Raw genomic sequence first — 23,258 nt, 5'->3', positions numbered from 1 at the left:
GCTGAACACACAGCCTCAGGCGAGGTCCCACCCCTCACTGAGATTATCCCTGGTGCCAGAAGGGGATTCTAGCCCCGAAAAGCTAATACGCCCCCAAGTCCCAAGCGGGAACCTCACTCCGAGAGCCAGCTACAGCCCCAGGCGCGGACAATAGTCTCATTCCGGAAGAGACCATCTCTGCGTAACGTCTGCGGGAGTCTAGCAGGGCTATAACGATCCGCGGGGCGGGGCGTCTGCCCGCCGGCGCGCAGCGTCAAACCTTACTCCTCATTCACCCCGCCCCTCATGCCCCGCCTCCACTGCGGATGCCTGAGGGCCAGACAGGTCTTCCCGGCATGCATTGCCCGGGACGAGGCAAGTCTGGCGCCAAGCGCGGGCCCGGAGCGGCCTTCCCGGAATCCTTTGCGAGGTACCTGGCGACAAAATGGCTGCCCGAGGGAGACGGGCGGAACCTCCGGGCCGGGAGGCGCCGGGCCCCGCGGGCGGCGGCGGCGGCGGGAGCCGATGGGCTGAGTCCGGGCCCGGGACGTCGCCCGAGAGCGGGGATGATGAAGTGTCGGGCGCGGGTTCGAGCCCGGTGTCGGGCGGCGTGAACTTGTTCGCCAACGACGGCAGCTTCCTGGAGCTGTTCAAGCGGAAGATGGAGGAGGAGCAGCGGCAGCGGCAGGAGGAGCCGCCCCCGGGCCCACAGCGACCCGACCAGCCGGCCACCGCCGCCGCCGCGGGTCCCGGGGATCCGAAGAGGAAGGGCGGCCCGGGCCCCACGCTCAGCTTCGTAAGGAGCCGCGGGGGTGGGGGCGGGCGCCAGGGCCTTCCTTGGCAGGGGGAATCGGGCTCGAGAAAGGGGATCGGGATCCAGGTCCACCCTCCGACCCCGATGAGGGAGCCGTCCGGGTCACCCGCTGAGGATTCGGAAACTGGATTCTCGACGAGAGAGGTCTGGGGGCGGAGGTGGGGACCCCCGCAGTATGCCCGCAAGAACTGGGAGCTGGGGGGAATTCCATTGGAAACAGCGCTCCGAGGATGGGGAAACCAGGATACCAGGATTCCTGTTTGAGTGGAATCCCGAACTTTGGATACTAGGACCATCTCCCACTATGGGGATGGGGGGCATAGTCAAGTCTGGAGTCTGAGCTGTGTGGATGAGAGACTCAGACTGCTTACTGTGTGACCCTAGGAGATTTGCTTGACTTACCTGAGTCTCATTCGTCCAGTGTCCATTTATTGAGCACCTTACCTTGTGCTGGGCAGTGTGCTAGGTGATGGGTATGCTGTGTTGATTATGACAGGCATCTCTGCTTTCCTGGGGCGTCTGATCTGGCCTAACCTCATTTTCCCTGCTTGCAAAAATGGGCATCATCGCATCTTCTGATGTGATTAGCGCTGGGCCTTTCTTATAGGAAGGGCTAAACCAGTGGTTCTCAACTGGGGCCGATTCCCCTCACATCATCCCCACATTTGGCAAAGTCTGGAGACATTTTGGTTGTCAGACTGGGGGAGGGAGTGCTGTTGACATTTATGAGTAGAGGGCAGGAATGGTGCTCAACATCCTACAATGCGCAGAACAACCGTCTCCTCCCCCTCCCCAACAAAAATGATCCAGTTCAAAATGTCACTAATATATGCGATTGAGAAACTCTAGGCCAAAGAAATGGTACCTATATTGATTGTCAACTCTGAGCTTGCTTTTTCTCTGGTGTTGAGAGCAAGTTCCTGTGGTGTGGAGAACAAAGTGTGGTGTGAGAGTAACGAACTGGGGGTCAAGTTTCTTCATCCGTCAAAAATGAGTGTGAGAATAGTCCCAGCAGCGCAGGTCACTTAATGCCTGGCTGAGGGATAGGGATGGGATGTCTGTAAAGCCTGTTGCAGCCCCTGGGGCACAAGAAACCCTCAAGTCTGTGGGAGAAAACAGAGGACCAGGATGAAAGTTCAGAGTAAGACTTATGTTTGAGGAAGGGGAAGTGGCAGGACCTGGGCTGGTGTGAGAACTGGGTGGAGGCCGAGTGCCCCTCTGTGAGTGAGAATAGCAGTAGTTGTCACTGCCTGTTTCATTTGTTCATCAAGGGGCCATTTGCAGGAGCACCCTCGAAGAGGCCAGGCCCGGTTACGTGTAGGGGAACAGTGTCGCTTGGTGGTTAAGAATGCTGCTCTGTGGCCTAGACACACCTGACCCTGAATCCAGCTCCACTGTTTGCTGTCGGCATGATCCAGGGTACAGGCTTCTCCTTTTCAGAGATGTTTCCTCATCTTTACAATGGGGATCGTAACCTTCATTGTAAGGTGACTGTGAAAGTGGAAGGAGATAGTATATCCAAAGCACTTGGCACAGGGCTTAGCATACAGTAAGTGCTCAATAAAGGGAGCTGTTGTTGCCTGTGTGGTTCCTGCTAGGGGAGGGTGAGGACAGCGCTCGTCCCCACCGATGTGGGAATTCTTTTCTCTCCCTGGGAGGGCAGCCCGGGGGCCCAGGACTGCCTGGGCATCATGGGCCCAGGGCAGGCGCTGAGTCGCGTGTGCTCCTCTCTGATTGCTGCGCAGGTCGGCCGGCTGGTGGAGCTGGGCGCGGCGTCGGGACGGGCCACCGGGCCGGGCTAGGAAGGTGTAGTGGGCCTCAGCGCCGCCAAGGGCGGGCCCCGGCTCCTGTAACCGTTGCAGTCTTCTGTCCCTTCACCCAGGTGGGCAAGCGCAGAGGCGGGAACAAACTAGCCCTCAAGACGGGAATAGTAGCCAAGAAGCAGAAGACGGAGGATGAGGTGAGCAGGCTGGGTGTGGGGGGCTGCCCACGTTGCCTTTTCCTTCCAGCCTCAGTTCCTGGCCCAGGTGCCCTGTCCCTCCCTTTTCAGTATCTAGCCCTTGGATGGGTGTACTGGGTTGGGGAGGAGGGCTTTCAACAATGTTCCCAGATAACTTGATTCTCCATATCTTTACCTCACACCCAAGACCTTTGGGGTGACACTGTGGGTGGGTCAGCTGTCTCAGGACAGTCCTGACCCTGGTTCCTGGCCTCCTTGGCATCTCCTTCCCAACCCCCGTGTGTCCCTCCCCTCCCCCCAACAGGTATTAACAAGTAAAGGTGATGCATGGGCCAAGTACATGGCAGAGGTGAAAAAGTACAAAGCCCACCAGTGCGGCGATGATGATAAAACTCGGCCCCTGGTGAAATGACCCCCCTCCCTGCCTGCCCACGGCCTGGGACTCTGCGATGTACATAACTATTTAATGCAGCGGCAGCGCGGCAGCCTTTTTCCCCCAAGGACTTATATACAGAAGGAAACCGAGATGCTTCCCGCAGCTGCCGCAGCTGCGGACGATTCTCCAGGACTCTTTTTTACCTTGAGCACTTGCCTCCTGAGACTTCATAGAACAGTGGTTTACTGTCCCCTGTCTTCCCAGCTCCTCCCTCTCTCTGGCTCTTTCTGTCTTCCTCGTCTCACCCTCTCCTCCCTCCCTTTAGCCATCACTTCTGGGAAGTAAAGAACTTGACCTAGTGCTGGAGCTGTGTGCTTGGTTTGCCTTCTTTGCTGTTTTCCAACCTAAGCCCTCCCCTCATGGCTGGCACTGCACCCACCAAAGCCTGGATCTGGCCCAGTGAGGGAGGGATTTGGGGGTGTGGGGGGAGAACGAGGGTGCATCACCTCCTGTAGGCCTGAACTCTCCTCAGGTCTCACCCCTGCCTTCCCCCCCACTGTTGGGTGTTCTTGTTCAGTGTCTCTTCACAGTCCCATTTGTGCTGGGCCAAAGCTGTCAGTTTGTTCAAATCAGAAGACACTGAGCACCTACCGTGTGCCTGGGTTTTTCTGGGCCCTGCGGCTGCTGCAGTGAACAGAACAGACCATGCATGCTCCCTGCCATTGTGGAAGGAAACAGACACAGATGAAAGGGGGAAGCCATTTTGGGAGGTGACTGCGAAGAAGGACAGGATAGAGGCTGCAGGGAGGGGTCTATTTTAGTTGACATCTGATCAGAGTCCTGAGGGAGGTGAGGAAGCCTGTCCCAGGGGTAGTGAACAGCCAGCATAAAGACAGGGAGAGTGCCTGGCCATTATGGGGAGCTTTGAGGAGGCCCCTGTGACTGGAGCTGGCTGAGTGAGGAGCATGGGTGGATTATATGCAGAGCCTTGTGTGCTAGGGTGAGAATTTGGGTGAGAAACCTTTGGGGGGGTTGTGAGGTAAGGAGCAACATGATGTGTTTCATTCAGTATGTCTTAACAGGATCCCTCTGGCTGAAGGGGTCTGGGCAGAACCTGGGAGATGAAGGAGGCCAGGCCATGATCAGGCAAGGGGAGGTGATGGGGTGTTGGCAGTGGAGGAAGGAAAGAGGGCTAGGATCTGGATTCCCGTGGGGCTGCTCTGTCCTGCCAGCTACCTGTAGCCCTTCCAGGGAAGCTGGGGTTCGCCCCACCGAGTCGTATATATAATCAGGAGAAAGAATGCAAAGGGTCTTGTTTGTCCCACGTTGCAGAACATGACAGCTGATATATCAGGGGACAAGGCGTCCTAAAGGAAACCTGATGCCCCTAGTGCCCCTCTAGTACTCCTTGTACTTCTGTGTCTTCCTGGCCGCATTGCTCATCCTGCTGGAGCTGAAGGCTGCCTGGCTGCCTGCTTTCCCTGGAGCCCACAAATGTTTTAAGATGCCCTTGCCTCCTGACCCCTTTTCAAACCTATTAGACCTGGAGCAACATCTAGGCCCCCCAGCTGTGGGCCCATCTCCCAGGCCTTCCCAGGCACGAATGCTGAGCAGCTCGACACTCCTGCCCATCCTAGGGCCAGGCTCCCGTCCCTCTTACCACAGGGGAGCATCATGACTCAGGATCAGGTGGTAACCATGTGCTTGGCCCTCCACCACCCGTGGAGGCAGGGGGGGGAGGGCTGAGGTAGCACCTATCCAGCCTCACACTGCCAGATTCAGCCTGTGGGGCGTGGGGCATTCCAAATACTGAGCACCAAAACACCAAACTCCCTGGCCTAGTGGAGCAAACATTCTGGTTGGGGGAAACAGACAAGAAACAAAATACAGAACACCACATGGTTATACATTCTATGGTGGGGGAAAAAAGCATGAAAGGGGGACTGTGATGAGAGTGGGAGAGATGGCAACTTTAAGTTGGTCAGGAATGGCCACACCATTTGTTCCAAGTCCCGAAGGAGGTGGGGCAGGCAGTGAAGATGGTCCTTGGAAGAGTGTTCAGGCTAAAGGAACAGCAGGTGCAAAGACCCTGAGCTGAAACCACGCCCGGCTTGAAGAGTGAGCAAACAGCCTTTGGAACAGGGAACATGTCCCCCCTCACTTCTTGCTAACACACTGTAAGGCTTGTCTGGTTTATTTTCCACATCACCTCAAAGGTCTCCCTCCTACTTTCAGGATGCTGAGCTGGCCCAAGTGTGACTTTAACCTTGGGGATGTAGTGTGGGGGAGAGGACATAGGAAGCCAATGGAGCCAACTCTACCTCCTCCTCCCTCAAAGCCACCCACAGCCTCTGGATCTTTAAAAAGAAACATAAGTGGGAGAAGTAGGTCGCCCCTGCAGCAGCTCAGCCTCTATTCTGGAGTATCAGGAGGCAGAGGGAGCTGATGGAGTCCCAGCACCTCCTTTCACTGAGCTCACCTGCCCTGACCTTGGGAAAGTCTGAAGAGGGAGGACAATCAAACTCAGGTTTTGGTCAGTCACACAGTCCCAGCTTCAAACTATTCTGGTGTCTGTTTGCTGTGTGATCTTGGGCAAGTCATTTAGCCTTTCTGTGGTTCAGGTTCTTCATCTATAAAGTAGGGATAAAATACTGAAACTCCTTGTAGAGTGAAGTTCTAAAGTAAGGGCAATGTTCATACAGCCATCGTTAACTCTGACAATCAAAGTGGCTGTTATTGCTTCTCTAGGTGAAGCAATTGGCTTGTGTTTGGGGACCGTGTTTGAGAAATACCTTGATAGGAAGGTGCAGTGTGATGAGATGCTCAGGCAGGGAGGCTGTTGTAAACTGAGAGGTGTTTGTCTCCCATCTCAGATTCACGGTTGGGCATCAGTTCTTTGAGTTTCTTTTTTGCACTGAGCGCTTCTAGTTGAAGTAAGTTTGCCGTGCACAGCGCTGTTGTGTACACTGACAGGAAGTAGGTGCATAATAAATACGGGGAAAAAATTTTTTTTTTTTGATTTTCGATTCAGTACTGAAACTCACCGTCTGGGGAGAGGAAGAAAGACCTGTGATCACACGAGGGCCAATACTGTGGACTATCCAGGCAGCAGGGGTTACATTATTCTGCCCGGACTCCTCTCTCCCCCGAGGCCTGCTCGGGGCCGTTGGACGCTAGACATATTAAAAGTAGGGGGTGAGCATTAACAAATTCTCTCCTGCATCTCCAACTCGCTCCCCACCTGACCCTTGTCTGAGGCAACCCCCAACCGTAAGCAGAAAACTCCTACGGTTCGCATCCTCTCCCGAAACCTCCAGATCCCGTCCCAGCCCCTCAGCCTCATTCTTCCTTCTGCTCAACGCCCAACTCTGGGGGGCTCTCCAACCCCTCAGATTCGAGTCTCAGCCAGAGACCGTGAGCGCGGCGACGCGGGCGCACGGCAAGATGGGACTTGTAGTTCTAGGCCCTCATGATGCGTGAGGGAAGACCATTGCGCATGCGAAGGCGGCGGCCTTCCGCACGTGTCTCTCAAACCGGTTTCCTGTCTAGCGGAGCCGGCTGAGGTGGGAATCCGGTCTGCTACTTTAGGGATCCCAACTCCTGAAGTGGAGTTTGGCGCCAGCTGACCCTTCCCAAAACCCTGGCGGCCCCAGTATTCGGCAAGAGAGGCCTTAGGTACCTGTTTTTCATGAATGAACGGAGCCAGGACTGACTTTGCCAATGGCAAGTGGACTGAGAAAACTGTCCCCCTCCTCCAGGCTGGGGCAAGAATTGACCTGTGCCTCTCCCGAGGCCAAAACGTCCCTCAGGGCAGGGCTGGGTTGTTCTTTGGGATTAGAGCCCTAGTTGATTCAGTAAATTCAGTAAATATTGGTTTAGGGAGGGGCCAAATACAGTAAAAGGACGGCCTTGAGCCTCGGAGTAAAAGCCACGTTTTTGAACAATTTACTGCAGGTCTTGTAATGCTTAACTTGGATTATCTCTAACCCAGCAAACTATTCTTATACCCATTCGACAAATGGGGAAACTAAAGCTCCGAGGGGCAGAAGGTCGCCCAACTTTGTCAGGAGGGCGGAGACGTGGGGAGGGGGGAACGGGGACGCTCATGCTCCTCCCTACTCCACTTTACTCTTAAGGGAAAGAAAAGGGGTGCCCTACTTTGTCCTCAGACGGCGCAAGAATCACGGAATGTCTTTTTTCATCTTCCTTCCCTTACCTAAATTTCCTTAACTGTTTCACTTCATTCAGCCTCAGGGATCGAAAGGAGATAGGCCTTTTGCTCTAGCGTTTATTTTATTAGGTCATTTCGTTTAAAATTTTATATCCTCGTGGGTTTTTTTTTCCCATATCCTTTTAAAAATTGTCAAACAGTACTGAAAAATAAATAACGCAAAATATGGCAGAGGCTTCTTCAGGAACCCAGCCCGTCTCAGGCACTCCCTTTGTTTGGCTTTCCCTCCTTTGTCTCGGGTATAATGTCCATCCCAGGCTCAGTCCCCTCCACTCTTTCTCTGCACGCACATGTACTCCTCCCAAGTACCGTCTGGATGGAGGGAGGAAGGCACAGCTCAATTCTGAGAGGAGGGGGGTGACAAAGGCGCAGGTGGCTCTGCCTGAAGGGTTTCCGGGTCCACCATACACCAAAAAGTCCCACGCGCCACCAAACTCCTAGTTCCAGAAAAGAGCTCCTGTCAGGCCAGCGTGAGACAGGCTGAGAAAACGAGATGGTGGGAGGACCGGCCGGCCAGAGAGGCCTAGAGAGCATTCATCTCTTCGGTCACGTGACCCGGCCTCCGCGGGGCCTAGGTCTCCCGGTGCCAGGCCACGTGTGACGGCTGCTTCTCCTGATTGGCTCTTCTAGGCCAGTTTGAACGGCGTACGGAAGCCGCTGCGGTTCATATACGGCCGCGTTTTTTTTTTTCCTTTTTTTTTTTTTTTTCCCTCTCTTTGGCTCCCTCCTTCCTCGCGAGTCTCAGGAGAAGCCGCGGCTTAAGGCCCCGCTGCTGCTGCCCGAGGCCGGGTAAGTGAGCCTCACTCGGACCCTAACCGGCTGGGCCCCGGCTTGCGTCGACCCCCGCAGGGCTTCAGGCCTGCGCGGCGCGCGGCCCGGGCGTCGGGGCCGCGCCTGACCGAGAAAGGCCGAGAACCCGGTTGGGCCCGATTGAGGAGGCAGCGAGAATGGGCCGGGGCGGGGGAGGGGGGAACCGAGCCGGGCTTAGGGGGTGGGACCTCGGAACCGGGCCAGGTCCCGGTGCCGCGAGAATCGGGCCAGTGGGGCGGCTGGGGTCGGGCTGGAGGGGCTCTGATTGGGGGAATCGTATGGGGACTGCTTAGGGACAGATTGGGGGACGTCGCGAGGATCGGGTGTGTGTAGGGGGCTGTTTCGATGGGGCATGGTTGGGTCTGACTGGGGGAGGCCGCACTGAAAAGTTGGGGGGTTGCTTGTTGGACCCTGATAGGGAAAGGGCTTCAGACTTCGGCCTAGAGGGCTTTTCTGGGTCTGACTGCGAGGCGTAGCTGGGATCAGTTGGAGGAAATGCCCCGGGGGGTGTTCGGCCAGGTCTAATTGTGGGGAGCCGCAGGAACCGGACGAAGAGGGTTTTCGGTTCGAGGTGGTGGGAGGCTTGGTCGAACTTGATTGGGGGAAGCAGCAGTGACCTGTCAGCGGGAGTTCATGCTGCTGACTGGGGCGGGGGGTTGGAGCGCTGTGGGGGGAGGCTTTGCCAGACCTGACTGAGGAAGCGACAGGGACCCGTCCAGGGGCCTTCTGTCGCCGGATAGGTGGACTTGGTTGACTCTCCTGCGGAGAGGCATCAGGGACCTGTCTGGAGAGTGCTTTGGGTCTGATTAGGGGGAATCGCTGGACTGCGTGCCGGCACGGGAGAGACCACGGGGGCTGGGGCGCTATCGTGTTCTGGGGCAGGGCCCCTGGATGGGGAGGTGGCTGGGCCCTCGCCTAGCGGCTTCGAGGGAAGTGGAAGCCTTAGGGTCCGCAGCCGAGGGCGGCGGCATGGGCCGCGGTGGGATGAAGGCCCAGTGTTGGGTGGGATGAGGATCCACCGGGTCCCGTCGCCACCTCGCATGGCCCGCTTCCACATACCCCCGCCCGCGCTCCCGAGCCCGCAACTGCGCGGCCGTGGATGGCGCAGCTGGCGGGGACCCCGCACTTGGGCGGGCGTGGATCGGCGGCCTCCCCCTGTCCGCCGAGGACGCTCCCGCCCTGCTACTGCCGCCACCACCTCTGCGGGGGCTCAGCCTGGGACTCACACGGAGCCCCTGGGATCCAGCGCTGATCCTGGCCCCTACCCACGCAGTTCACCTTGCGCCATGGACTGGCAGCCAGACGAGCAGGGCCTGCAGCAGGTCTTGCAGCTGCTCAAAGACTCGCAGTCGCCCAACACAGCCACGCAGCGCATCGTGCAGGATGTATCCTTCCTTCCTTCCGGGTCTGGGGGGACGGGGCAGACATCTGCAGCTCCTGAAGGCCAGAGAGGAAGGGGTCTACTCCCTAATTCTTAGACTCTTTCTGCTGTGGCAGGAGCAGGCCTTGGCAGAGAATTAAGGATTAGGATTCTTGGGTCCCATTCCCAGAGGAAATGTGGCCCGGCAGGAGAAGGGGACACTTTTAGCTGGCGCTTGGCTTTAGTTGAGTTTCATGGGTAAAATTTCCTTTTTTCAATTGGTCATTTAAAATGCTATAAGTTAAACTTTTAAATTATTTAAACCATTAGTAAGTTTCACTTAAAAGTGTGAGTTCCCTTCTTTTTTGTTTTAAAAAAGAGCATGTAACATTGGATTGCTAGTGAGTGGAGCTGCTAACTTCCTAGAGAGCTGAGTTTGCTAACCCTCTCCTGCTCTGGCCAGATCTTCAGGAGTGGTGGGAAGCTTAGGCATGCTCCCCCACCCGCTGTGTGAATCTCATGTGCCTGAAATGCTGTGTTATTCTGGGCATGGGGGTTGACAGATGGGGTTCCAGGAGCTGGTTGCCTGGTCCCCATAGTCAGAAGTAGTATCAGCTATATGGCAGTAAGGGGGCTCTGCCTGGGGAAGACCTCTGTCTCCCAAGACCCTTAACAACCTAGCAGAAACTCAAACAACTGAACCAGTTTCCCGACTTCAACAACTACCTGATATTCGTCCTGACCAGACTCAAGTCGGAAGGTATGCCCTTGGTGCCTCTCCACACAAGCCTGACCCCACTTTCTCCCTTGTGGTTCCCTAAGCCTCAGCCCTCTTCCCCCAGATGAGCCAACTCGCTCTCTCAGTGGCCTTATCCTCAAGAACAACGTGAAGGCACACTACCAGAGCTTTCCACCACCTGTGGCCGACTTCATCAAACAGGAATGTCTCAACAACATCGGTGATGCCTCCTCGCTCATCCGGGCCACCATAGGTAAGAGGGTGCAGCGGGAGTCAGCCTGTGACGATGCCCTGAGCTGTCACTCTTGGCCAAGAAACTTCTCAGTGTGTTAAGGATATTGATTCACTGAATGTTCCAGCACCGTGGATGGTAGTGTAGTACTGTTATCACTGCCATTTTACAGATGAGAAAACTGAGGCACATAGATGTTAAGGGATTTGCCTGGCAAGTAGCAGAGCTCAGAAGTGACTAGGTCAGGTCCATGCTCTGAACCATTCCCTCCTGAAACAGCTGTTCTCACTTCTGAGAACAGAACCTAGGTGGCTTCTCCCTCACCTCCTCAGGTCTTTGCTCAGATATCAAGGAGTCATCTAGTAAGGCCTTCTCTAGCCACCCAATTAAAAATTGCTACCCTCATTCTCAGCACTTGCTAACCATCTTCTCTGCTTTATTTCCTCCCTTATCTCTTGGCATCTAGCTGCCCAGGTCTTTTGCTGATTTATCTTTACCTCACAGCCTCCCTCACTAGATAGTCAGGTCCTAAGGGCAGGGATTTTGTGTTTAGTTCTGTGCTGCATCCCAGGGCCTGAAACAGGGCTGGCTCACAGTAAGACTCAGAGGATCTCAAAGAGTGTGTAGGGTTACAGGGGGGTAGTGCACAGAAAGTGTGTGTGCTGGAGTGAGTGAGCAGCAAGGAGGGCTGGGGCGCCAGGCAGGCCCGCACCCAGCCTGAGGCAGCGTCCTTTCCTGGCCGCCCCAGGCATTCTCATCACCACCATCGCTTCCAAGGGCGAGCTGCAGATGTGGCCCGAGCTGCTGCCCCAGCTGTGCAACCTACTCAACTCGGAGGATTACAACACTTGTGAGGTAGGGGACGAGCCATGGCCTGCCTGCCTAAGCGGGAGCTGGGGCCAGACCGGGACCCACACCCATGTGCCTGCTCCCCTCCACTCAGGGAGCCTTCGGAGCCCTGCAGAAGATCTGCGAAGACTCATCCGAACTTCTGGACAGCGATGCCCTCAACAGGCCCCTCAACATCATGATTCCCAAGTTCCTACAGTTCTTCAAGCACTGCAGCCCCAAGATCCGGTGGGTGCGGCTCCCCAGGGGTCTGCAGGGGGCCTGGAGCAGTTGGGACGGGTGGGGTCAGGGGTGACCCATGTGCTGCCTGCCCCCTGCCAGGTCCCATGCCATCGCCTGTGTGAATCAGTTTATCATGGACCGGGCCCAGGCACTGATGGACAACATCGACACCTTCATCGAGGTGGGCCACTGGGCTGGGGAGGGGAGCAGGGGGAGGGCCGAGGGCCAAGGGCCCAGCCGCAGCTGATCCCGGCTTCCCTGCAGCATCTGTTCGCCCTGGCTGTGGATGATGACCCTGAGGTGCGGAAGAACGTGTGCCGTGCACTGGTGATGCTGCTGGAAGTGCGCATCGACAGGCTCATCCCCCACATGCACAGCATTATCCAGGTGCGCCTGCAGGGCCAGCCCGCGTGTGCGCTCAGGGGTGGGAGGCAGGTGGGGAGCCACCCCTAGCCGGGCCAGGCCTTAGCCTTTCTCCCATCCCACCCCAGTACATGCTGCAGAGGACCCAGGACCACGATGAGAACGTGGCCCTTGAGGCCTGCGAGTTCTGGCTGACACTGGCCGAGCAGCCCATCTGCAAGGAAGTCCTGGCCTCCCACCTGGTCCAGTGAGTGCTGCTTCTGCCCTCTGTCCCACCCCAGCCTCCACCCCTTGCCATGCCTATGCCTCTCCTTCTGGTCAGCTCCTGTGCTAGCCTCAGTCCACATCTTGTATCTCGGTGTACTTTTATTCCTGTGCACGTTTATTTTGCAAACGATAAGTATGTAGCTTTAATGACTTAAAAATTAGGTTGTTATAGGTGGAAAAAAGTGAAGAGTCAACAGAGGCTTTGGGCATAGCTGGATCCAGGTGCTCAAAGGATGTGAAAGGCGTCTGTCTGGTCTCAGATCTACTTCCTCTATGTTGACTTTGTTTTCAGGCACAGCCTTCCCTCGTCGTAGTACTGTGGCCTTCTGCAGCCTTCCAGCTCAGGAGCCTCAGAGTAAAGAAATGCTCTCTCAACCAGTATCTCCGCAAAAGTCTTAGGGCTGATCCTCCTTGACCAACTTGGATCACTTTTCTATCCCCGAGTCAGTGAGGGCTGTAACCAAAATCTCCGATCCCGAGGTGCATAGGCTCCAGCTGAGGGGGCAGGCTGCTCTGCCTGTTTGGTCCCCTAACCAGGCCGCATCCTAGGGAAGTGCCTGGTGACAGGGCCACATGTCCCTGCTTTATGGTGTGCTAGGGGTCAGGCACTATTCCAGGCTTCTCAGTGTATTCAGGGGTCGGGAATTCACTGAGTGGCCAGGGGTCTGGGTCCAGAGCCTTCCTGTGGAGCTAGGAGTAGTGTGAGCTCTGACCCAGTCACAGTGGCTGAGACTCGGCTGAGATAGTACCCGCTAAGGGAAATGAATGGGTGTAGGAGAAGCAGGAGCAGCGTGTACAGTCTGCTCCTTGGCTCCCTGACCTCCTCCCCTCACCTCTGCTTCCCTCTTCCCCAGGCTGTAAGCCCCCTCTGGGGCCCCTGCATCCTGATTAACAGCCTGTCTTCCAACAGGTTGATCCCTATCCTGGTAAACGGGATGAAGTACTCAGAAATCGACATCATCCTGCTCAAGGTTAGTTAGGGCTGACCACCAGGCACAGGCAGGTGGATGAAGGCTGGGGCACTGGGGATGGGGGCCTCTGTGGTGCTTAGCCATCTGCCTGGCTCCACAGGGGGATGTGGAGGAGGATGAGGCCGTCCCCGACAGCGAGCAGGATATCAAGCCACGTTTCCATAAGTCACGCACGGTGACGCTGCCCCATGAGGCTGAGCGGCCTGATGGCTCTGAGGATGCAGAGGATGATGATGACGATGATGCTTTGTCCGACTGGAATCTGAGTAAGTGGCCTGGCCTGGGGTGAGAAGGGGCAAGTAGGGGCAGCAAGCCCTGGGCTCCCCTCTCAGGAGGTAATCAGAAGCCTATACGGAGCAAATCATGAAGATTCTAATCATGGTCTCTGATCCCGGGGGGTACAGAGAGGAGGGCTGGTGGCCTGCCTGATGTGCCTCCCTGAGCCTGCCGCCCCTCCCCCCCCCATTTCCCCTCCCACCCCAGGGAAGTGCTCGGCGGCTGCACTGGACGTCCTGGCTAACGTCTTCCGGGAGGAACTGCTGCCCCACCTACTCCCCCTGCTCAAGGGCCTCCTCTTCCACCCCGAGTGGGTGGTCAAGGAGTCGGGCATCCTGGTCCTGGGCGCCATTGCTGAGGGTAAGTGACCTGCCAGCCTGGCTGCGCCTGACCTCTGATCCTCACACTGGTGTGAGACTGGGGCTGGCCCAGGCAGGCTTGTGCGGGGTGACGCCATCCCCAGGTTCTCTCCAGAGGCCTGCTCACCCCACTCCAAACAGCTCTGGGATTTGAATGTTCCCTTCAGCCCGTGGGCCTGAAAGGGACCCCCGAAAGCAAGCCCTCTCCTTAATTCTCATGGACAGGCCGTAAGCATACTTACAGCAACAATAATAAGAAAGGCACTTCCGCAGTGCTTGCCCCACAGCAGGCAGCCCTGTCCTGCGGGCTCACTACCCCCTGAGGAGGTGGGTTTCTTAGATGGGGGAACTAAGGTGCAGAGAGAATTAACGGCACTTCCCTCGTCACCCAGAGTGAAGCTGGGCCTCAAACCTGCTCTGGCTGTGAGGCTGGCCTGCCAGAATCAGAAGTGTGCAGCGGTATTTCCTTAAATTTCACACGGTGTGCTTGTGCTGTATTGACACGGTTTCCAGGTTCCCCTTGTCCCGATGGATGGGGTGTACAGCGTGAACTACCAGAGGGCTTTGCAGAACTGTTACAGGCATCACACACGACCCCCTCAGCATCCAGGCCTGCTAGAACAAGCAGAGAGGGCAGCAGGAGCCCTCACCCTGGAGAGCTTTTCAGAGTTGTCTAAGGAAATGTTTCCTCATATAATAAGTAATGTGTCTTACGTTAACAGGACACATAACATGTTACACAATGCACATATGTATGTTAATAGACTATGTGAAGTGTTCTGCATATATAATGGGAAAAGATCTCAAGGAACTGACCCTAAAGTGGTAAAAATAGATCTCAGGGCTTGGGGTTATCGGAGGGTGTGCTATTTATTATCTGTGTTCTGTAATGAAAAGAGAGACATGGTTAAGGGTTTTTAAAAAGAGAAGATGTAAAGTAGAAAAAAATCACAAACATCCAAGAAAGGTTTCAAAGGAAAGGTCCTTTCTGTCCATCTGGGTTGTTACTGCCCATAAAGCCCAAGTCAGTGTGCAACCTGGCCATCTATGAGTGAACTAGTGACCAGATAAAAACATCACAAGCCCTGCAATGGGGTGGAGCTGATGGAAAGTCTTGCTCTGATGCCGTTTCCCATCCCCACCCTGCCTTTCACTGGCTCTGTGACTCTGAGCCAGTTACTTAACCTCCAAGCCTCAGTTTCCCCATCTGTCAGGTGCGGCTGATCCTCTCCCCAGGAGGGTGGATGTGGCCCGGCCCAGTTGGGCTCAGCCTTGCCTCTGTGCCGGCTCCTTGCAGGCTGCATGCAGGGCATGGTGCCCTACCTGCCAGAGCTGATCCCGCACCTCATCCAGTGCTTATCGGACAAGAAGGCCCTGGTCCGCTCCATCGCCTGCTGGACCCTGAGCCGCTATGCCCACTGGGTGGTCAGCCAGCCCCCTGACATGCACCTCAAGCCTCTGATGACGGAGCTGCTCAAGCGCATCCTGGATGGCAACAAGAGGGTACAGGAGGCGGCCTGCAGGTGACCCTCGACCCCTGCCCCCACAGCCCTCACCTCACCCGGCCCCACTGGCTGCTCTCTGGGAAGTGATGATACTCATGACCCCTGACATTGTGCTGATTTCTCACGTATTCGTACTGGCTGATCCCGAGCGCACCCTCCCTGACCCCACTCAGAGCCCAGCCCCGCCTGCGGCTGCCTGCTAAACCCCTCCCCCCTTCCAGTGCCTTCGCCACCCTGGAGGAGGAGGCCTGCACGGAGCTGGTGCCTTACCTCAGCTACATCCTGGACACCCTCGTTTTTGCCTTCGGCAAGTACCAGCACAAGAACCTGCTCATCCTCTACGATGCCATCGGCACCCTGGCCGACTCTGTGGGCCACCACCTCAACCAGCCGGTGAGACCCCACAGTGGCTCCCTCCTCCCGATCCCTGTGCCCCTTGGCATCCGGTGACCTGGCGGCGACCCGTGTCGCACGCCAGGGACGTGGCCATGACCTCGACAAGCAGACAGACAGACCCGGCCCCAGCCCTCGCCCTGCTCCCAGTCTAGTGGGGGAGACAGACAGTTATGAGACAGCGTGGTAAGTGCTGTGCCGGGGGAGCTCAGGAGCCTGCGGGAAGCAGGAAGCGCTGACTCAGGCTCCGAGGGGCAGGAGGGGGGCGGGGGTGGGGCTCGGGATGGGTGAGAAGGGAGTGAACTAGAAGGGCCTGGAGGTCTGGCTGGATGGCGAGGCCTCGCAAGGCCCCATGAACCAAAGCGAGGAGCCTAGACCTCATTGCTCAGATGACGGGCACCTCTGAGTCACAGGGAGCCCTGCTGGTTCCCAGGCCACCACCCATACCCAGAGAGCCCCAACTTCCTGCTCCCCTTCCAGGAATACATCCAGAAGCTGATGCCTCCGCTGATCCAGAAGTGGAACGAGCTCAAGGATGAAGACAAGGACCTCTTCCCTCTGCTGGAGGTGGGTGAGCTCCAGGCCCTCTCCCGAGGCCCCGTCCCACCCACCTGAGCTCACCTCTCCTGCCCTCCTCCCCGCCAGTGCCTGTCATCAGTGGCCACCGCCCTGCAGAGTGGCTTCCTGCCCTACTGCGAGCCCGTCTACCAGCGCTGCGTTACCCTGGTGCAGAAGACGCTGGCCCAGGCCATGGTGAGCATCCCTCCACCACCACCCCACCACCCGCTCCTCTGCTACTGCCCCAGCCTGGGCCCACTCCCCTCACCTGCCTGCCCCCTTCTGTGCCCAGATGTACACCCAGCACCCTGAGCAGTACGAGGCCCCTGACAAGGACTTCATGATCGTGGCGCTGGACCTGCTCAGCGGCCTGGCTGAGGGCCTGGGCGGGCACGTGGAGCAGCTGGTAGCCCGCAGCAACATCATGACACTGCTCTTTCAGTGCATGCAGGTGGGTGGGCCCCTCGCAGGCCTCTAAGTGGACAATGGTGACACCCAGCAGCCTTTGTGGGCTGCCTTGGGTGGACTCAGGGCCTTGGTATGCCCTGAGGACATCAGGGAGAAAGGACCTATTAAAAAAAAAAAGCTTGTAATTATTTTTAAAAGTGATTCAAATAAGACATGGAAAATCTCATTGAAAAACCCAACAATGTAGGAAATTAAAAAGTAGAAAATAGGAAATGTGAAAGCACAAGCCCCTCCGATACCGCGCCCCTACCCCCCAGCGTACTGAGAATGGGCAGCAGTTCCAAGTGCTCTCTTCTGTAGTGGTACCCTGAGCTGGGCATTCTCGTTCACATGCCCCCTGAGTCCCAAATGTACGGATGGGGCCTGCAGCCTTGGCACTGGGAAGTGGCAGGGTCAGGTCATGCTCCAGGAACTGTTCCCTTAGCTGCCCTGCTCTGAGGGGTTAGCTGGGATCCCGGCTGGTTGGGGGAAGGGGAGCCCGGCCACGCTGACCCTGCTCCAACCCCCAGGACTCGATGCCTGAGGTCCGGCAGAGCTCCTTCGCCCTCCTGGGAGACCTCACGAAAGCCTGCTTCATCCATGTCAAGCCCTGTATCGGTACGACCCCCATTTCGTCCTTACCCCATGACCCCAGCCCTGGCCTCAAGTGATGGAGAGATGACCTGGGAGGACTGTGACCGAACTGGGGTGTATTCGTACTGTCTGATGGGGCCTGCCCCGCAAGTTTCCGAAGCTTACCCTGGCTGGCCCTCCTGCTCAGCACCCTTCTTTCTCCCTACCAGCTGAGTTCATGCCCATCCTGGGCACCAACCTGAACCCCGAGTTCATCTCTGTCTGCAACAATGCCACCTGGGCCATTGGCGAGATCTGCATGCAAATGGGTAAGTGCCCCACAGCTGGGCAGGCCCTGTCCCTCCCCATTGGCTTGTTCCCAGCCTGGGGGCAGGAGTCTGGCTCTGACTGACAGGTTCCCTCTAGAGGGGCCTGGTGCTCCTTGAGGAAGGCTCCAGTTGGCCAGGGACAAGGGGACACCTCTGAGCATTTTCATCCGAGATGGGGACAAACGGCTGAAAGGCCATTTGTAATTGGCTTCTCCAAAGAGGCACAGGACAGGAGGCCTGTACTTATTGGACTACTTGTCACCTCCCTCCCCTCCAAGCAATTGGCTGAAAGGCCCCCTGGGATTGGTTGGGAGACTGTGACTGCTTCTCTGCTCTCTGCCTAACCCCACAGGGAGGCTCGGTAGTGTGGTCTCACCCTGGTGTCCAGCAGTGACGCCAGGGAAGCTTCTGGTGTTGGGAGGGTGTGGGTCTGTCTCTGGTTGGCCATGGACCCTAGGCAGCAGATAGCCGGAGAAGGTTGCTTGCTCCCTCACTGGTTGGCCAGTGTCTGGATACAACTAGGGTCAGTGTGGGTGGCGTGGGCTGTGTGGGGCTCTGACTGGCCTGTCCCCCAGGGGCAGAGATGCAGCCCTACGTGCAGATGGTCCTCAACAACCTGGTGGAGATCATTAACCGGCCCAACACGCCCAAGACGCTGCTGGAAAACACAGGTGGGCCCCAGGCCTGGGCCCTTGCCACCCCCTTGCCCACCTCCTGGAGGTGGGGTATCCTGGCTGGGAGGGTAGCTGACAAGAGGCCTTGGGAAAGAACCAGGGAGGGTGACTGGAAGGGCCTGGAATGGGACTATGGGAGGAGGCCTAAGAAAGATGTTGGCCTTGGGGGAGACCTGGGAGAGACCCAAGTGGGGTGGGGAGGAGACCCTGACCGGGCCAAGCTTGGGGGCCCAGGGAGCTAGTAGGAGCTGTTCTCTTGGGGCCCGTGGGGCGGGGCTGGTGTCTCGTGCTAGAGGCCCTGCCACGTACCGGGGCCGCTCGGGGTTGCAGGTCGCCTGACGAGTCCCTCTGCCATTCCAGCCATCACCATCGGCCGCCTGGGCTACGTGTGCCCACAGGAGGTGGCACCCATGCTGCAGCAGTTCATCCGGCCTTGGTGTGTGCCCACCTGTGTGGGGCCTGCCGTACGGTGGGCTGGGCAGTGGGGGGAGGTTGGGACAGGCCCGACCCAGTCCCTCGCCTGTGCCCGCCCAGCCCTACCCTGCCCACCCGTGGATGCCCGACCCAGCCCCACCGAGCCCTGATCTCCTGCTTCCCCCACGCCTCACAGATACATGTCCCATCCCCGCCCCACCACCCACTGGCCCGCCGCTCCCCGCCGTCCCCCACAGATGTCCACCCTGCCCCAGGCCCACTGGCTGATTCCCCACTGCTTACCTTCCCCACAGGTGCACATCCCTCAGGAACATCAGGGACAATGAGGAGAAGGACTCGGCCTTCCGAGGCATCTGCATGATGATAGGCGTCAACCCCGGGGGTGTCGTGCAGGTTGGGGCAGCTGGGCTCTGAGGGAAGTTGCTGGGGCTGGGCTTGGACGGCCCCTCACGTGGGATCCGTCACGTTTCAGGACTTTATTTTCTTCTGCGACGCTGTAGCCTCCTGGGTGAGCCCGAAGGATGACCTTCGGGACATGTTTTATAAGGTAGGGCTCCCGCTTGGCCCTGATCTAGTCTCGGAAGGCGGCAGGGTGGGGAGAGACCCAGTTCATCTTCATCTTGCTCCACTCCGGGGCGCCCCTCACCCCCTCCCTCGCTGCAGATTCTCCATGGCTTCAAAGACCAAGTTGGGGAGGAAAACTGGCAGCAGTTCTCAGAGCAGTTCCCGCCGCTGCTTAAGGAGAGGCTAGCTGCCTTCTACGGGGTCTAGATGAGTACCGCGACTGCCAGGTGAGGAGGCCGTGTGCAGAGAGGGCTGGCACTGTTGTGGGAGCCAAAGGGGCGCAGGCCCTGACCCCCTCCTCTCCTCACAGGTTTCTGTCTGCGTCGTCGTCAGAGGGGTTGCTGGGGAGCGCGCTGCGTCCAGAAGTCGCCGTGCCCTGGTCGAGGGGGGTTAGGGAGGAGTGAGTGGGACCCAAATCCAGACGCCCTCCCCGTCCATCTACCTGCCATGCCCGGCCATAGGCCGGTCAGCGGGTGGGCAGGTGGGTGGGGCCTCCACGTTCATCCTATAAATGGGAGGGGGGTGGGACTTCTTGGCAGCAAGGGCCCCTTGCTCTAATTGGGGTCACCTCAGGCAGCCTACTTGGGCCAGCCACGTGTGGGAGGGAAGAATCAACACGGCCGACCAAATCCGGCTTAGGATGAGGCAAGGGAAAAGCAGGTGGGGAGGGGGGTCCTTGTAGAGACACGTACACTCACACGTACACACGTGGCTACACGCATGTGCGGGCGCTGCAGCCAGCCAGGCTGGGCCAGCCGCCCCACCATTTCCCCGACTGCATGGAGACAGTAGAATTAGTGAACCCCTGAGTTAACTCGTAAGGCCTTCCGTGTAACCTGCATCTAGAGTTTAAGAAGCTTCTGCTGTTTTGCCGGAATTGGCGGTGATTAGGGAGGGCTGGGTGGGTTGGGGATCTCCGCTGGGACCCTGGGGCGGGGGGGGAAGAGGACGGCCACCTTGGGGCCGCCCAGTCAGCACGCACACGCTTTGGACCTGCTCCGCACACTTCTTGCCAGCTCTGTGGCAGCCTCAGCCAGTGTGTCTCCCTCCTTGTCCCGTCCCAGCCAGAAGAGTGGGGACCACCGAAGTGGCCAGGGCTGGCCAGAGGTCGCCCTTTTCTCCCTCCCCTGTGCTCCAGTGACTTTCGAAGATGCTGGGCTGGAACCTTTTCCCCCTGAGGAGAGTTGGGGGCAGCCAGAGCTGCTGACATCTACCCCTGTGTCTCTCCTTAAGCAAGTCTGTTTCAAAGGCAGTCCGTTTCTCTGCTTCCGAGAGCCCTCTTCCAGGCCTGGGTTTTAACACAAGGGCCAAGGCTGAGGCATTTAATTGATGGTGATAGAAAACAAAGGCTTATGCTTTGCCAGCAAGAGGGAAACCGAAGGCTTGGAGGAAGGGAAGGGTGGTGTATTCCCTTACCCCACTCTGGCCCTGGGACTTCCTGATCATCACAGCTCCCAGTAGGCCCCAAGACCCCACCAGATTGGGGTAGTGATCCTAGGGAAACTTCTGGGATTGGTTGGGGATGCAGTCACAGTGGGAGAGGCTCCCCTAGAGAGAGGGGGTGTGGTTACTTCCCAGTTGGCCTCAAAACTGAAACCAAGCCTTGAAGCCCCCTTAATGTTGTTTTCCTCTTCCCTGCTTTCTACTTCTCTGGGGGCCTCTTTTTGCGGTTTTGGGGGTTTGACTGGATTCCTGCATTCTGGGGCCTGCTCCATGCATCCCTCTCGAGCACTGGATCACACCCTCATCACAGCCCTGTGTCTCCTGTCAGACAGGGTCAGGCCCCACCTCTCTTCCAAGGGGCACTTGGTGCACATTCCATAAACTCAGCTGGTTCCCCCGCTGTGAAACTCCAGCAGGTCTCTGGAAGCCATTTGTAAAAAAAAAAGAAAAGAAAAAAAAATTAAATACCATTTAATTTTCTGGTAATTCCAGTTCTTTGGAGCATCCTCTGCTGGGTCTTGGGGTGTGTGGATTGGCTGTCTGATGGGATTGGTAACCCCTTCTCCATCCAGGATGGGGGGCCTCCAACCACCTTCAGGGAAGGGGAGCCTGGTTCTAGTTATCTTTTTTCGTTTTCTTTTTTTTTTTTTAATTAAGAAAACTATTTAATTTTTTAATTTATTTTTTGGTTGATTTTTGCACAACGAAGTTTCAGCTTCTCAACCTTTTCCCCTGCGCAGGGCTGCGGACCCTGACTGGCCTCGATCTGCAGTCCCTCTCGTTCCCACATCCCTCCTTCCCCCTCATCCTCTTCTTCCTGCGGGCTCCCAGGGTCTGTCCATTTGTTACCGTGCTGTGCTGGGGACTGGCGCCAAGGTGGCGTGAGATTCCACTTGTGTAGAACTTTGTTGAGTAAAGATCAGTTTCTTGTGAAACCCTTGGTCTCCATCTGGCCTCTTGTGTCCTGGGCTTTGGCAGTAGAGAAGAGACGTGGAGGGGGGCCTGGGAAGTTTTAGAAATAGGGATGCACAGGAATCAGGTCAGGAAATAATTGTGGGGGTGGGGAAGTAAGTAAGGTTAAAGATTAAATGTGGTAACGTAACACGTGCAATGCAGTCTCTGGGACATAATTACAGCTCACTAGAGCCTGAGCTCACTAAAGGGGACCCATTAGTGTTACAGCCCAGATTCAAGATCCCCATCTACTAAAGACTAAACTGAGTGGCAAGGAGCAAGACCTTGCAGCATTCTTATCATCTTTGACTTCACAACTCTGGATTGCTGGGCAGGTTAGACATTTTTGTAGAATGCTCAGCTCAGCGCCAAGCCTATGGGACATAGGTAAATATGTGCAACAGTTAAAGGCAAATGAGAAACTGTCATCTGGGGACGCACAGGCCTCAGGATAAAATCTTGTTGCAACCTCAGTACAGCCCAAGGATCACCTGCATCAACCTGGGAAAATTTTTTAAAATGCTGACACACAACCAACTTTCGTTTAACAAGTGTGTGCATTTTAGTGAGAGGAAAGCTAATCAGTGAAACAGCGATATGTCCCATAGAGAAAAATACAGTGGGGAGAGGAGAAAGAACGTTATGGAAAATGGTCACAGTCTTAACAGTAGGGTACTCTGGGAAGGTGATTTGAGCAAAGAGCCACGTGGTTATCAGAAGAGTCAGGCGGGGACTTCCCTGGTGGCGCAGTGGATAAGAATCTGCCTGCCAATGCAGGGGACACGGATTCGAGCCCTGGTCCGGGAAGATCCCACGTGCCGCGAAGCAACTAAGCCCGTGTGCCACAACTACTGAGCCTGGGCTCTAGAGCCTGTGAGCCGCAACTACTAAAACCTGCGCGCCTAGAGCCTGTGCTCTGCAACAAGAGAAACCACTGCAAGGAGAAGCCTGCGCACTGCAACGAAGAGTAGCCCCCATTGGCCGCAACTAGAGAAAGCCTGTGCGCAGCAATGAAAACCCAACACAGCCAAAAATGAATAAAATTAAATCAAAAAAAAAAAAAAAAAGGAAAAAAAGTCAGGGGGAGGGAATAGCTAGTGCTGCTTAGAATTTGTGCGTTAACACTGCCTGGCTCAAAAGAGGCTGTCGGTAAATGAGATGCTGTTTTTATCAGTAGGATTTTGTGTAACTCAGAGTTAACTTTCACCGAGGTCTCTGCAGTGTAACTGCTTGTTTCTGGCTCTGGAAAAAAAGAACAGGAGTTCGAGTCACTAGCATGCCCAGACTGCGAACCAGGAAAAAGGGGTCTTCTATTTGTAAGGTCAGTGTCACCTGTGAGAAGTGCCTTCGACAGGGCCGTATTTTTTTTTTTTTTTTTTAGCAACAGCTCCTGTTTATTTATTTATTTTTATTTTATTTATTTATTTTATTTATGGCTGTGTTGGGTCTTCGTTTCTGTGCGAGGGCTTTCTCTAGTTGCGGCAAGTGGGGGCCACTCTTAATCGCGGTGCGCGGGCCTCTCACTATCGCGGCCTCTCTTGTTGCGGAGCACAGGCTCCAGACGCGCAGGCTCAG

General features: G+C 56.5%; 2 protein-coding genes and 1 non-coding gene across 10 annotated transcripts; all 3 read left to right on the top strand.

Moving 5' to 3' along the window:
• The first annotated feature begins 354 nt into the window (after positions 1–354).
• On the top strand, positions 355–3,495 carry TRIR (telomerase RNA component interacting RNase). Of its 2 annotated transcripts, XM_036848970.1 has the most exons (3): positions 372–775; positions 2,676–2,753; positions 3,058–3,495. In XM_036848970.1, exons 1-3 carry the CDS (start codon positions 425–427, stop codon positions 3,163–3,165), a joined length of 537 nt encoding a protein of 178 aa, XP_036704865.1. In that variant the 5' UTR covers positions 372–424; the 3' UTR covers positions 3,166–3,495. The 2 variants fall into 2 exon arrangements, with proteins under 2 accessions (XP_036704866.1, XP_036704865.1); XM_036848971.1 differs by lacking the exon at positions 3,058–3,495 and having other exon boundaries at positions 355–752; positions 2,676–2,752.
• Positions 3,496–8,003: 4,508 nt separating this feature from the next.
• On the top strand, positions 8,004–21,666 carry TNPO2 (transportin 2). 7 transcript variants are annotated; one of them, XM_036847873.1, is made up of 26 exons: positions 8,017–8,149; positions 9,444–9,555; positions 10,215–10,290; positions 10,373–10,522; positions 11,250–11,356; positions 11,445–11,578; positions 11,672–11,753; positions 11,837–11,959; positions 12,064–12,182; positions 13,113–13,173; positions 13,274–13,439; positions 13,657–13,809; positions 15,106–15,331; positions 15,535–15,706; positions 16,187–16,273; positions 16,352–16,459; positions 16,557–16,715; positions 17,242–17,329; positions 17,515–17,613; positions 18,189–18,284; positions 18,648–18,723; positions 19,016–19,115; positions 19,195–19,269; positions 19,386–19,513; positions 19,597–19,767; positions 21,470–21,666. In XM_036847873.1, the coding sequence occupies exons 2-24, from the start codon at positions 9,457–9,459 to the stop codon at positions 19,491–19,493; spliced, it is 2,664 nt and encodes an 887-aa protein (XP_036703768.1). In that variant the 5' UTR covers positions 8,017–8,149; positions 9,444–9,456; the 3' UTR covers positions 19,494–19,513; positions 19,597–19,767; positions 21,470–21,666. The 7 variants fall into 7 exon arrangements, with proteins under 7 accessions (XP_036703769.1, XP_036703768.1, XP_036703767.1 ...); XM_036847872.1 differs by having other exon boundaries at positions 18,618–18,723; XM_036847874.1 differs by lacking the exon at positions 19,597–19,767 and having other exon boundaries at positions 8,004–8,149.
• On the top strand, positions 15,391–15,460 carry LOC118893731. The gene has a single exon (XR_005019579.1). It is a non-coding gene; the product is annotated as a small nucleolar RNA SNORD41 (small nucleolar RNA).
• Positions 21,667–23,258: the final 1,592 nt, after the last annotated feature.

Source organism: Balaenoptera musculus, chromosome 3 (genome assembly GCF_009873245.2).
Source record: "Balaenoptera musculus isolate JJ_BM4_2016_0621 chromosome 3, mBalMus1.pri.v3, whole genome shotgun sequence".
NCBI classification, from domain to species: domain Eukaryota; kingdom Metazoa; phylum Chordata; class Mammalia; order Artiodactyla; family Balaenopteridae; genus Balaenoptera; species Balaenoptera musculus.
This window is presented reverse-complemented; position numbering and strand designations above follow the sequence as displayed.